We start from the raw sequence: 14,774 nt of genomic DNA, 5'->3' as shown, positions 1-14,774 counted from the left end.
TGATCTCATTTGTTTTCATTTTGCTTAATTATAGAAATTGTTTGGGGAATTATTTACCCTATAAAATAAAGGTATCATGGAGCTTTACATTTCTATTTGCCTATATGAAAAAAATACTGGAAAAGTCTTTATGTCCATAAACCCTGCATTTTAGACTAAGTTTAGGGTTTAATTTCCTGAGCATCGACCTGCAGAATAAATGACTTCATGATTTAACAGATTTTATTATCAATTTTTTATTGTTTTAGAGTCAAGCAGGACTTACTGAAAATGACACAGTAGCTTCTTGTTCTGATAGTTTCTATTTATGCTATTTCATGCACTTCTGCTTATGGCCAGATTTTAATGTTAATATTAATATATATTATAGGTATATAATTTCTTTTAACTTTACCTCTTCTGATTCTTAGTGTGGATTTCCTATGACCATATCCTTTTCACTTTTGTTTTTCAATCAGATTACAAATGGGAACATTTATAGTAATGTAATAATTATAAATTATTTTAATAAATTTTATTTAATTATTATTTGTTATTCATGCTGTGTCACATGAGGGATATCCTGTGTATTTTGTATCCTAAAATTTAAAAAGGCATGCATAGACATGTAGGATTTCTCCATATGAGAACAGTGTTAGTTATGTAGGTGGTCATTTTGCAAGATTCAGTTATGTAACAATAGCTTAGAAGGTATTCAGAGTACTTGGTTATAAAAACTGCATCATTTAACATTGAGTAACTTTTCATTTGGAATGTAGCAGTTCTATATTTGAATAAAAATACTCAATAATTTTCTACAACTCAGTACTCTTTGTTCAAAAGTAGAAGTTATTTGTCTTCTGCAATTGCTTGATTTAATCACAGAACCAATAAATTGCTTTCAAAGATGGTATTGCTATTTTTGTTTCCATCTTCTTTTAAGTGTCCTGATCATTAGAAGGTAAGGAAGTCCCTTTAAAAACTAAGAATATCAAAGTGTTCTCAGCACATTTTTTCAGGCTGATTTTTAAAGTCTTATGAATTATCAAAGATTTGTGTTATTCTCTTTGGGAAAAGATCATTAGGAACTTAATGATGCTTTGGATTTTTTTTCATGTCTTTGATAATATAACCTAGAAGTTGAAATATTTTAATAAAATTTATGAAAAAAGAAGGTATATATCAATAGCATCTATTTAGCCCATAGCCTTTTTCTTTCTTAAATTACTGATTATATCTTTTAGCTTGTGACTTGTTAGCTTGTTTTTATAATAACAGTCAACATTTTTGTCTACTAATTTTATCATCTCTGTCATATTGAGTTAATTTTAACTCATTTATTTTTATCCTCATCATGGGTGAATTTTCCTGCTTGTTTGCATGCCTGAAAATTTTTTATTTGACGAAAGATCAGTTGGGAAATACCACATAAAAAATTGAAATTATAATGAAAGTCAGAGAAATGCAAATGTTGTCAATGAGAAACAAATAAAATGTGGTTTAGTTTCTATGTAGAGAGCAATCACAATGAACAGGCATCTTCAAAGGACTTACGAGATAGGTAGCATCTCAGATATGCCTGGTAACCAAACATGATTTAGACAGTAACAGATGGTAGGAACATGGAGAAAGAGATTTCAGCAAGAGAGAAACACTTGAATCTAAGATGATGTAAGGGTTTTTGAGGAACAGTGACTACACCAGTTTGCTTAGGAATTAGGGTGTGCATAAAAGAAGCAATGGGAAATACTTGCAGTTTGACATTTGACCACATTGTTTGCATGTCATACAACCCTCAGAGATTGCAAATACCTTGAAGAAGGTATTGTGGTACACACACAGGTATCCACACATTATATATGCATATACATATATATCAGTGTGGTTTTATGTGTATCCTTATATATACACACTTACATATACATATATACTTATATATGTACTAATATCTATATATAAATATATATTCTTTTACACAGCTCCAGGTGCAGTAATAGATACCCAAATTATGTATCTAACTGCATTGGGTTTTTAATACCTTTTTAGCAATGTTGTCTATACTGGTTGATACAAGAGCAGTTTACTTGTTTTACTACCAAACACAGTAGCCGGTAGAGTCCTCATTCACAATTTTCTGGGTCAGAAACTGCTCAGATCAGAACATCAAGAACATGCCTTCACCCTAAGCTTTGGGAACCAGACCAATTATCTATGCCAGAAATTAAGAACATTGTTTTCTACTCAGCTTGCCCACACTGATTGTTGAAAGAAGAAAAATCATTATTAAAAAGAGTTTTTGCTAAATTAAAGGAACTTGTTTATTTTATGCTAAATTAAGGGAACTTGTTTATTTTCAACTCTGAGAATTTGCCTATTGGATGGCTTAAGAATTAGGCAAATAGGATGTGATTGTCTTCTTAAAAATAAAAAAAAATTGTACAGATATATACAATAAAGCCTTAACACTTTGGAACCCACCAATACTGAATGTATGGTCATTTGAAAATTATTCATTAAGATGTTTGACCTTGTATTAACTAGGAAGAAAGTAAAATAATAGCTGAAATAATATTGTTGAGGATTATTGTATATATAATTTGATTACAAAAGCATATTCGCAATTAGGATAGTAATGATATAAATGATTACAATTAGGATAGTAATGATATAAATAATTCCATTAAGCTGGTGTTCTAGTTGTAAATAATATTTTTACAATAAAAGCTTTTCCTTTTTATGTAAATAGAAATGTGCACTCATTAATGAAAATTTAGTGCAACAAGCAAAGAAAAAACAAGTCCTAGTAACCCCCCAATATATATTTCTATCCAGTCCTTTGGGGTTGGCATAGTGAATATAGGCGTGTGTGCGTGTGTGTATGTGTGTGTGTGTTTGTGTCTATGAGGAGATATATGAGTTTACTGAGTTATAACTATATGTAATTATGTTTTCTAGTTGGGTGGTAAAACCTTACTGAAGTGTTTTTCCCCAGTGGAAGTTTTATATCCAGTTATAGGTTTATATACCTAATTGTGAATTATCAAGACATAATTCATAAAATTTTGTTTTTAAACCACATTGAGATCTCTGTGTGAAAGGGCATGTTCATTGTGCAAGCATTAGAGCCTCTTGATTATCACAAGTCTTATCAGTTATAGTTGCAGACGGGATGACTCCCCTAGGAACAACCACAGGCTGTTGTGAGTTAGGAAATGCACTTGTTGATGGTCTCCCAGGGTACTCATCGTCTCGTTTGATAATAAAGATTTATCCATTCTTGACTACCTTGTTTTGCTTCATTCTCTATTCATTTATCAGTGTGTTTTGGGTTCATCCGCATATAAAAGAAACCACAAAATAATTGTGGTTTAAATGCAATTTTTGTTGTTCTTGCATCAAAAACAAGTCCAGAGACGGGCGATTTCATTCAGGTGGATCTGAATAGCATGATATCCAGGCCACTTCCATTTTTCTTTTCTACCATTCTTAGTGTGTGGCTTTCTTTTGCCAGGTCATTTATGATCCCAGATGGCTGCTGGCCTTTAGAAAGTTCCGCTGCATTCCAGGCCATAAGGCACAGGCAAGGGATGCAAGAGAACTCCTTCCAGTGCAGTTAGCTCTCTCCAAAGAACTGTTCTGAGAGTCTCAGCAACAACCTCCATGCACATCTCTGACAAGAATTTAGTAATGTGACCATACTCTTCAAGAGAGTTTAGAAAATGTAGTGTTTTTAGTGGGAGAATCGCTAACAAATAAAAATAGAATACAGTTTTTCAGGGAAAAGGAAAGGCAACCCTTTGAAGTACTTATTATTTTTAAACCACATTGTACAACCAAGCTGAACTCAAGTACTTTTCACAAGAAGGACATATGATAGTATATTTCTAAGCCATTGCAGGACTATGGAAAAACAAAAACGAAACCTCTTTCTTTTCCTTTCGTAAATAAAGGACAGTGTGACTAAGAATAATGTTCCTGGGTCGTAAGCATTACAAAAATCCCAAAACCCTCTGCATCTTGATCCATTATCATCACATTCAGTGTTTCAGACAAGCCTCAAAGCCAGGCTTCATTTTTCCTTCCTAAGGAAACTGTTTTGCTTGTATTCTTGTTGTGCTTTGTTTTGCTTATTCTGTATTAATAGGACATATTTATTGATACATACAATTTATTTTTCAATGTTATTGCCTGCTGATATTTTATCATGCAAAAGTAAATGGCACAAAAAAGTAATTGTTTACAGCTTCCTGAATAAGAAGTTTTCATCTAGGTGTGTCTTTTTTTCCCATAGAGGAATGAACTATTTCTTTTGGGTGGAGAATTGTCAGATACATTTGCTGAAATTCTTAACTTGCCTTTGTATCTTCACCCTTGGCATTGAAAGTTATCCAAAATAAATTGCTAGGAAATCTGCTAAATTGTCTCTAAGGGAGTGCCTAAAAGTAGCCGCACTCTACTCTCTCTTTTGCAATACCTCTGAATAGAATGGAATTAAATTCTGTCTGATGACTTAGGTAAATAAGTAGTCTTCATGTTGCTTATCTATAGTATGGAGAGAGTAAGGAATATCTTCCTTTTGTACTTGGTAAAGAGCAGTATCTTCAGAAACACACAGCTTACGATTTAATGCATAGAAGTTGCCAAAGCTATTACAAACTTGTTAAGGTAATTTGTATCACCTTACTTTGTCAGCTACCTATTGCTGTATAGCAATTATCCCAAGGTTTGGGGCTTAACACAATAACATGAATTATCTCATGGTTTCTGTAACCCAGGAATCTAGCTGAGTTCTATACTTTAAAATTCCTCAGAGCCTCAGGACACATCATCCTACGGACTCAAACACGAGAAAATATTTTCAAATTTTCCTCAAGTGGAAAACGAGTGCAGTAAATACACTAAGGATACATACATGTATTTTTTCTTGTCTCAAATTAACTTTTTACAGAACTTTTGCCTTTCATCTTTGTCTTTATTGCTCCATACAGTGAGTAATAGCTAATCTAGCAGTCAGAAGAGCATTCTTTATTTTTTTGTTTATTTTTTGAAGTCTTTTAATTTTATTTTTAAATTTTTTATTTAGTAGCTTTGTTGGGGGGTACAGGTGGTTTCTGGTTACACGGATAAGTTCTTTAGTGGTGATTTCTGGGATTTTTGTGCACCCATCACCTGAGCAGTGTACATTGTACCCAATATATAGTATTTTATCCCACATCCCCTCCCACTCTTCCTCTGTGAGTCCTCAAAGTTCATTATATTATTCTGATGCCTTTGCATTCTCACAGTTTAGCTCCCACTTACAAGTGAGAACATACGATATTTGGCTTTCCATTCCTGAGTTACTTCACTTAGAATAATGGCCTCCAGCTCCATCCAAGTTGCTGCAAAAGACACTATTTTATTCCTTTTTATGGCTAAGTAGTATTCCATGGTGTGTGTATGTATGTGTGTGTGTGTATGTATATATATATCATATTTTATATATATACATATATATATATATATATCACATTTTCTTTATCCACTCATTGGTCAATGGGCACTTAGGTTGGTTCCATACTTTTGCAATTGTGAATTAAGAAGAGCATCCTTTGAATATTCTCCTAGTGCCAACGCTGAAAAAACAGAAAGTCATAGAATAAATTATAGGAATATACTTTTCTGAAAATGTCTATATTGTCTTGAATTTTCAGGAGGACTATCTCTGAAATATTGTACTTAAAGTAGCCTATACTCTTAATATTATTGAGAGCTATACTTCTAATATTATTGAGAGCTGAGGAGTATTACCTATACTCCTAATATTATTGAGAGCTGAATATAATACTTAATAATTCCTTAAATAATAAAGACTGGTCTTAATTATATCAAAAAAATCTCTGAAAAATGTTGCTATTTGTTGACCTAGAAACAACTTTGTTAAAAATCTTAACTTAGTGTACTTAATACTGTACTATTTGCCATATAGTTACCATAAATTTCTTGCTGTTTCTCTCTTTGGCTACTTTTTTGAAATAGATTAAGATGCTTAGTGAAGCAGCTGGAAAGAGGTGACGTTAACGTCGTTGACTTAAAGAAGAATATTGAATATGCGGCATCTGTGCTGGAAGCAGTTTATATCGATGAAACAAGGTAAGTTTTAGCCTTCCTCTCTTTTATCTTCTTTGACTCACTCCCCTTTTTTTCCTCTTTCTTGACCCTCCTTTATCTCAAACAGGAATTTAGCTTATCTTCATGTGAAACCAAAATCAAATCTTATTAAAATTTGAAAAGTTCTTCTTCATGTAGCTAATTAACTGGACTGTGATTCTCTAAAATTAATACACATTTTAATCCAAATGTTTGAATGTCATAAAATAGTCAAACACTAAAGTGAAAAAAAAAAATCTCCTCTTCCCCCACCCTCACTCTCCTTGGGCTCAGACTTTTAAATGTCAGAGTTATGTGTAGGCTTATATTGGTTTTCACTGATGTCAGGATTTTCCCTATTATCTCAAATTTCAGAGTCCCTTTAGGAAAATGGTGTTACATGCCCACACATTGTCATGAGATGTGTCTATCAGGCCCTTTATGCAGGGATTGCTAAGGGGCATCCCAAATGTGTGTTTTTGATCATCCAAACCTAGCCTCATAATTAGCAGTGGTAAGGAGATTAGGAAAGGGGGACTTATTTGAAAAGGGTTGCCAGCTTAGTGCTGTGACCCTGAAAGAGGCCATTCACCCGCTGGAGGATATTTGGCAAGTCCAGGAGATGTGACCAGTGTCTCTTGGTGTTCAAAGATATCTGGTTCATAATTCTCCTTTCAAAAGGGATAAAAGTGACAGGCTAATCAGGGCTACCTGTGAATTCAGAGGTCAGAGGGAACCTGTGGGGAGAGAGGCATGCATTTCCAGCGTTTGACATGGAAAAGGTGCTACTTTTTTTCACAGCCATAAATCAGGTAGAATAGAAGTCTCTTAAAGTACCAAAGAGTACTTAAGTCAAATAGTGAAAAAGAGGCTACGAAGAGTAAGTGATGGTATAAGAGCCAGGGTAGGAATTATAAAAATTCAGATAAAATAGTAAAAAATGTATATTCAAAGTACTCTCTTGGTGTTAGCAAGTTGTCTCTGAAGGACCCACAAATGGTCCCCAGGAGAAAAAAATAGGCAGCATTTGGGCATTTGTCACATAGATGGCAGCAAAACCACCAGTCTGGCCAGACTCTTTGGTCCTATAATTTCCTGCCTCTTGCACCGCATTGCTAGACAACCAGAAGCAGCAGTGAGTGGGAATATGGAGGTGAGGACACCCAACAGGCCCCTTCCACTCTGCAGGTATCCATGCCTGTGCCAGACCTAAGCTTGGGGAACATGAGCAATGTTAAACCAGATAGGCAACTAAATAACATTTAGTTTTTATTTACCTATGCATACTGGACTTCACAGGCATGCAGATACTCACACACACACACACACACACACACACACACACACACACATTGTTTAATAAGTAAAAAATTCACATGATGAAATTCTTGCCTCTACCCTGGTCACAGCCTACTCTGTTTCTCATAAACTTCTTATATATCTTTCCAGTGATTTATTACATATTTTTATTTTGTATTTTCCCCTCATCGTTTCATGGAAGGTAGTATACTACATAAACAGTCTTTCATTCTGCTTTTTCTCACTGAAAAAGGAAACTTAAAAGTATCCTTTTATTGTATTCTGATTTTTAAAATATTTAACAATGAGAATTTTTACTAATAGCTGGCAGAAGAGGCCATATTGAGAGCTTTGTTGCACAAGTGATTCTTTCTTTGCCCACAGAATGAAACTCCTCTGCTAAAGCATAGCTTGGAGAAATTATTTGAGGAAAAGAAAACAGGCCGGGCACAGTGGCTCACACCTATAATCCTAGCATTTTGGGAGGCTGAAGTGGGAGGATCGCTTTTGAGCCCAGGAGTTCACAACCAGCCTGTACAACATAGCAAAACCTTATCTCTACAAGCAAACACAAAAATTAGCCAGGCATGGTGGAGTGTGTCTGTAGTCCCAGCTGTTTGGGAGGCTGAGGTGGGAGGATCACTTGAGCCAGGGAGGCTGAGGTTGTAGTGAGCTGAGATTGTGCCACTGCACTCCAGTCTGTGTGACAGAGTGAGATCATGTCAATAAATAAATGAATAAAAGAAGGAAAGAAGAAAGAAAAAAGGAAGAAAAGAAAGAGAAAGAAAGAAAGAGAAAGAAAGAAAGAAAGAAAGAAAGAAAGAAAGAAAGAAAGAAAGAAAGAGAGAGAGAGAAAGAAAGAAAGAGAGAGAGAGAGAGAGAGAGAGAAAGAAAGAAAGGAAGGAAGGAAGGAAGGAAGGAAGGAAGGAAGGAAGGAAGGTAGGAAGGAAGGAAGGAAGGAAGGAAGGAAGGAAGGAAGGAAGGAAGGAAGGAAGGAAGATTATTTTCTTGGTGAATGTTCACTGAATGTGTATGAATGTACATGATTCTAAGTAAACAGAATCCAAGGTGCAAATTTTAAAAATACCTGATATTTTTCCCTTGCTCCCTCATTTTCACGTGGCTCTTATTGTTCACGAGATGACTGAATTTAACAGGTTTAAGATTTCTTCAATCTGTCCTTGAACAGATATTTTCTTTTCTATTTATCTATAAAACTTAAGAACCAGAGAACGATTTGAAGATTTCCATTATTCATCTTCTAATGGCATAATGCTAACCACCTGGTTTGCCTAAGTGTCCTGTCTGTCATTTGATAGATTATTATATGCTTTATTTATTCATTCATTTTTTCTGGTGCATTTCTGTTCCCTGAAAAGTATGACTCCATGAATATTTGCTAACTTAGTTCCTTATGATCCCTAACTTATTTAAATGTATGTTATACCTAAAGTATAGCTCTTTTTCATTTTAAAATTGCTCTTTTGAGGGGAAAAGAGGTTGAGCACAATGCTGCCCGGCTTTGTGGTAGAAATTCATTTATTTTTTTCCTTCTTATAACAAAACATTCCATCTCTTAACACCACATTATTCCTAATATTTATTCCAAATTTTTATTATTTTAATGTAATTCTTCCATGGCATCATGAGTTTTAAATTGGATTAATTATAATACCCCACATTTGTATCATTTTCAAAGAGCTCTTTGTTTCATTATCTCACATTAGTGTCACCACAATCCTATGTGATTGGCAGGACGATTATTACTTTCTGCATTTTACTAATGAGAGAATTAAAGCTCTTAGAAGGAAAATGGTTTGATACAGGTCATGGATGGGAGTGTTGGCAAAACTGAGACTAAAACCTAAACCATGACTTCTTATTTAGTACTCCTTCCTCTATACCTGGCTCTTCTCAGAGTGTTCCTGTAAAACAGAAGGGTTTTTAATGACCTCTGAAAGATTTAGATGACAACATATAAAACATTGTGATAGCTGGAATTGTAAATCCTGTAGCTAACATGTATTAAGGGCCTAGTATATGCCAAAAAATCTTCTAAGCATTTTATATGTACCATTTTATTTAAACATCATAAAAGTCCTATGAGGTAGAAACTCTATTATTACCAGATTGTATATGAGAAGACTTAAATCACAGAAAAGTTGCATAGCTTACCAAAGGGAAGACAGGGAGTTGAAGAGTTGGATTAGGGCCTTGGCAGTCTGACTCTAATACTTGGGCCATGAAGTGCAAATCTCATCGTCATCCCTTTTCTAACATTTGACGAAAAGGTGACTTCAGAGACACTGAATTTTGATGAAAGTGCACAGGTTGTCAGGATCATCAGCCCCAGTAGTATACTGATTGTGTGCCATCTCTTTCCAATTCTGCCTTCAGTAATTTCACGTGGCTAGCTTGAAAATGGTTACAGTGGGAGTATTCACACCCATGAAAAATAACATGCTACAAATCAGAATTTATTTTTTTCTGGAGAGTCTGTTGTTAAACATTTACCTTCATACCACAGGTCATACCTAAGATTACCTCTTATAAATCTCCTAAGAGCTGCGATTTTATGATCAAAATATCAGCTTAAGAATGTTTAGAACAATAATAATTTATGTGATTGATTTTCTATATACTTAGTAAGACACACAGCAGTAAACTGAGGATGTTTCTGTTGAGATGTCCATACAATTATTAAAGTACCATTTCCCTTAAAACTATCAGTAAAACAGAGATCATGGAAAAGGAGTCAGGTCCAAGAAGCATTTAGTTGCTTTTAAACTTTAAAAACCTTTTGACTTCTGAAATGTTTTCTGATGGAAAATTCTCTTTCTAGAAAAAAATGATTCCATGAGTATTCCAGAGAGGTATTGTTTGAAAGTTGGGCTGGACTAAAAGAAAAAAGTCAGCACAGAATAAAGCAGTATAAAACACAAATTATTAATTGGAGCCTTAATGACTGCAGAATTTCAGTTAAGAAAGCAATCAAAGCAAAAATCTCCCTTTAAAGATAATTTTGGTGAGAAAAATAAAAACAATTTCTGAATTCTGACTCTTAGTGGAGATTATAGCACAATACCCTAATGAATTTGACTGTTGGGTTTTTTAAAAGACATTTCCAAATGCAAATGCCAATCCTTTATGAGTCTTGTGTTTAGATGTGTCTCTAGAGGCTATTGTTTTTCAAACTTACAAAGTTTTAATCCAGAAACATGTGACCTCAAAAAATATGTTCAATTGTCCTTATTTGGATTGGGATACTGCCAAGCAAAGCAGCATCTTTGGCCTCATGAATAGCAGGGCAGGCAGCTGCCTAAGAGGTACACTTTCAAGATGGGAATTGTGCTTACTAATACCTCCTAAAAACACAATTTATAACTTTCTTTGGTTAACATGAACCAATCTGTCTCATAATTACCACGATTAGAGCATAGACTCTGGATTCAGAAAGACTAGGTTGTTCAAAGTGTGGATTCTCTACTTAATACTTTTTCTTTAAGGAAGTTACTTTACATCCCTGGCTTTATCATCTACAAAATGGGAATAAGGACAATATTTACTTCATAAAGTTGATATGAGAATTAAATGTATAACAATGCCTAACAGAGCAAAATTTAAATAATAACAAGATATTTCTATTTTAAATAAAATTATTTATTATGTATGAGCAAAATGCAAATAACTCTCAGATACATAACACATGAAGGTATATGATTAACATATTCTAATGAAGGTATTAAACGCTTCCCTGAGAGCAGTTTTTAATCCTGAGAAAATGAAAACAGGTGGGCTCTGGTCACCAAGGAATGAGAGCATAAAATGATGGAAAAGAATGCCTTTCCCTTAATACAGAGGCATTATCTCTGTGTTAATGATGGAAAAGAGTGCCTTTCCCTTAATGCAGAGTAATTGTCTCTGTAAAAACATCCTCAGTTGACTTTTGTGCCTTGCTAAATCTAAGGGTCCTTAATTTGCGGATAGATACTGCATTGATATCAATCGGTACTTTGAGAAGTTAGTCTGGTAGAAAGAAATTGAGTGACATTCAGGGTACGTTAGAGGCTAAGATCCTTGAAATCACTGAGTAGAGGGACTTTCCAGGGAATCTTCACTCATTTAACAAATACCTGCTGAGTACCTGAAATGAATACTAGACACACTGGTAATCAGAATAAGGAGCAAAATTGTGCAGGCAGTTGGTGGCTAGAAATGGGTCTAGAATTGTGAAGACAAACCTAGGCACAAGAACAAGTGCTCAAACAAGAAACAGAGAGATTTAGAGAGAGACCCAAGCAACAGTGATAGATTACAAGCAGGAAACACCAAGTATCAGCAGTAACTCATAACCAGAGGGTGTAACATGAGGTAAGAATTTATACAGTGTCAGACTTCCAAAACAGATATGTCTAGACTTCTAGACTTGCAGGTATTTTTGAGTGTTAATGAGTTTGTTCTCTGGCAAAGCTCTCCCTGCCTATTCTTAAAGACATGGTTTCTAACAAGAGGACTAAAGGTAAAATATGTCTGGAATATGCTAGATATATGTGCATGGAAGCCCAGAAATATAGTGCCAATTAGAGACGTGAATTATAACTCAAGGGTCTCATAATTTTTAAATACCTTTACTTTGATGCTAACCTTCAATAGTTGGAACTCCTTTGCTATTTGAATATATTCTCCATCCTAAAGTTCTTGAGAATGGCCAGTGAATGTTTACTTATTTCACAGTCTGTCCTGGCTATCACTTTCTGCAGCCAGCTCTCTGGCTCCAAACTGATGAATTGTTCCCTTGCATTTTTTTCTCTTACCTATTTTTTTTCCTCAAGTCCAGCTATCTATAGCCAGGCTCCCAAGCATGAGCTCAATCCCTTCCTCCTTCCTCCTGTTCTCCAAACTGAAGCTAACATCAGCTATAATTGCTGTAAGGCATTAGCGATAGATGCTTTCAAAATCTACAACTTAAGCCCTTTCATACAGGTCCCTTATCAAGCATCTAGCTGCATCCTCTAATGCCTGATGCCCATCTCACAGAGACTTTCCACTACAGAAGTCCTTTTGACATGTCTTGCTGTCCTGAGTTCAGGACCTCAAGTTCTATGACCAAAATAAAGACAGGGGGCAATCAAAATTAATGTCATTCATCTCTGAGGATTAACCCCTACATTAAAAGACTGTTCAGTCTAAATTCACATTTAGAAAAAAAATGACAATTTTCTAAAGGACACAGAACCCGAGAGTGATGCAGCTGTGCTCACGGTGAAGACAACCTTGTGCATTACTTTCTGGAGATGTTTAACCTCTCGGAATCCCATTGTCTCAGTCTAAATGCCAGAGGAGAGCCCTTACTTTGTTTTAGTGTAACTAAAAGAGCCATTCAAAATATTTTTTATGAAACAAAAGAGTTAGTCTGCACTGAAGGTAAAATAAAGCCTATCTGTATAGAATAAGCCAATTTTTTGACTTTTCAAATATCAAAGTGTTTTCACTTTCAACTATTAAGGTTTTAAAAACTCCTGGAATTCCATATCAAAATGGGCTACCATGTTATCCTAGTAATTGAAATCAAAGGAGGGGATAAAATTGGAGGTGTGGAACAGGAGGGTAGTGAAGGACAGACAGATAGTTAAGGAAAACGTGAGTATTTAAGGCAAGGCATGGAGCTACCAAAGAGGAGACTAGAAAGAATAGACACCAAAGCAACAGGCATATACGACAAATATGAATTGCCAAATTAGCAGAAAGTAGGGTTACTGAAAAGAGTACATTAAATGCCACAGGGTGAACCACTGGATGAGTTGGGAAATTCCTAATGCCCTGAAGTAGAGTTTCAGCAAAGAGAAAAAGCTACCAGCCAGAAGATGATACTATGAAGAATTAATGTGGAATGGCTTCATGAAGAAATTAGTATAGACTATTTTTCCAGAATTAGCTAGAGTACAAAAAACAGAGATAGACCAATCTACTGCTCTGGACATATACTTGAGGAATCCGTTTTGTGTTTTTGTTCACACTGTTTTTGGGATGAAAGGCTGGTATCTGTAGCCCAGAAATGAAAAGTTTATAAAACATATTTAGCATAACAAGAAAAAAAAATGCTTCCTAGAAAGATTAGGCCAAGAAGTTATCCTTGGGAAGTTATCTAGGAAGAGAGAAATAGTCAAACATTGGTTGAAAATGTTGATGTGGCCAGGTGCGGTGGCTCATCCATGTAATCCCAGAGGTCGAGGTGGGTGGATCATGAGGTCACTGGATCACAAGGTCAGAAGTTCAAGACCAGCCTGGCCAACATGGTGAAACTCCCTCTCCACTAAAAATACAAAAATTAGCCAGGTGCGGTGGTGCACACCTGTAGTAGCAGCTAGTTGGGAGGCTGAGGCAGGAGAATTGCTTGAACTCAGGAGGCAGAGGTTGGAGTGAGCTGAGACCATGCCACTGCACTCCAGCCTTGCTGACAGGGCAAGATTCTGTCTCAAAAATAAAAGAAAAAGAAAAAGAAAAGAAAGCGTAGATGAACTTGGAACTAACCAGTGCACAGTCAAGGATCTTCAAGTAAGCAAAACATGAGTAGCATTGTAAAATCAGAAAGATTCACTGGCATTTCATTTTAAACTCAGCTGTTTAGCATGAGTAAATGTGCTGCAATAGTTATGGCTAAGGTATGAATAATGAGCTGCTGAACTTGGGGGATGATGTGGAGAGCAAACTCTTTGTGTTTAATCACTACAACCTGCACATCATGATGGCACTCACTCATGTGTGCTCCTTTGGCATTTAGAGTCAGAATAAGAGAGAGGAAAAAGAGAAATGGATTGGGCTAATTAATGAACGGCTTTTATTAAATATTTCAATTGTAAGTGATAGGAAACCCAACCAAGCCAGTTTAAACAAATGATTAACTTACTGACTTTCATGGCCCAAAATACTGATGGCTAGTGGTGACTATAAACATAGGTTGAACTAGGGCACAAATGACATCAGCAGGTCCACCTCTGTTTTGCTAGCTCCGGAATGGCTCTTTTGATGCTTTATCTAGTAGCAAGATGGTGACAGTATTTCTAAGCTTCACATCCTCACACCATCAAATCAGGAATGAGAAAAGTTTTCTTTCCCAAATGATCCGATAAACATATCCTTATGTTTCATTGGCTCTAGTTAGGTAACATATTTATCCCTCAACCAATCATTGTGTCCAGGGGAGCTGAATATACAAGGTCAGTGGTCAAGCATCCCATGAGCAAGATAGGTGGTCAACTCTATTTAAATCATATGCTTAAGAACTGAGAATGGAGGAGAGTGCTTTCTAAAACCACAACTGTGTTCTCTCTGCAGTGAAAACTAAAATGTCTCTGCTAGTGTCACAA

The 14,774-nt window shown here is 35.5% G+C and overlaps 1 protein-coding gene across 6 annotated transcripts in view; it reads left to right on the top strand.

The window, feature by feature from the left end:
• PDE1A (phosphodiesterase 1A) overlaps window positions 1-14,774 on the top strand; it is a 401,882-nt gene that overhangs the window by 266,055 nt on the left and 121,053 nt on the right. For all 6 annotated transcript variants that reach the window (XM_028830525.2, XM_028830528.2, NM_001257584.1 and 3 more), the window contains 1 exon segment: window positions 5,998-6,111. In XM_028830525.2, the coding sequence (XP_028686358.1) occupies window positions 5,998-6,111 (114 nt within the window).

Source organism: Macaca mulatta, chromosome 12 (genome assembly GCF_049350105.2).
Source record: "Macaca mulatta isolate MMU2019108-1 chromosome 12, T2T-MMU8v2.0, whole genome shotgun sequence".
In the NCBI taxonomy this organism is placed as follows: Eukaryota; Metazoa; Chordata; class Mammalia; order Primates; family Cercopithecidae; genus Macaca; species Macaca mulatta.
Note: the sequence above shows the minus strand (reverse complement) of the source record. Positions and strands in the feature narration are given on the sequence as shown.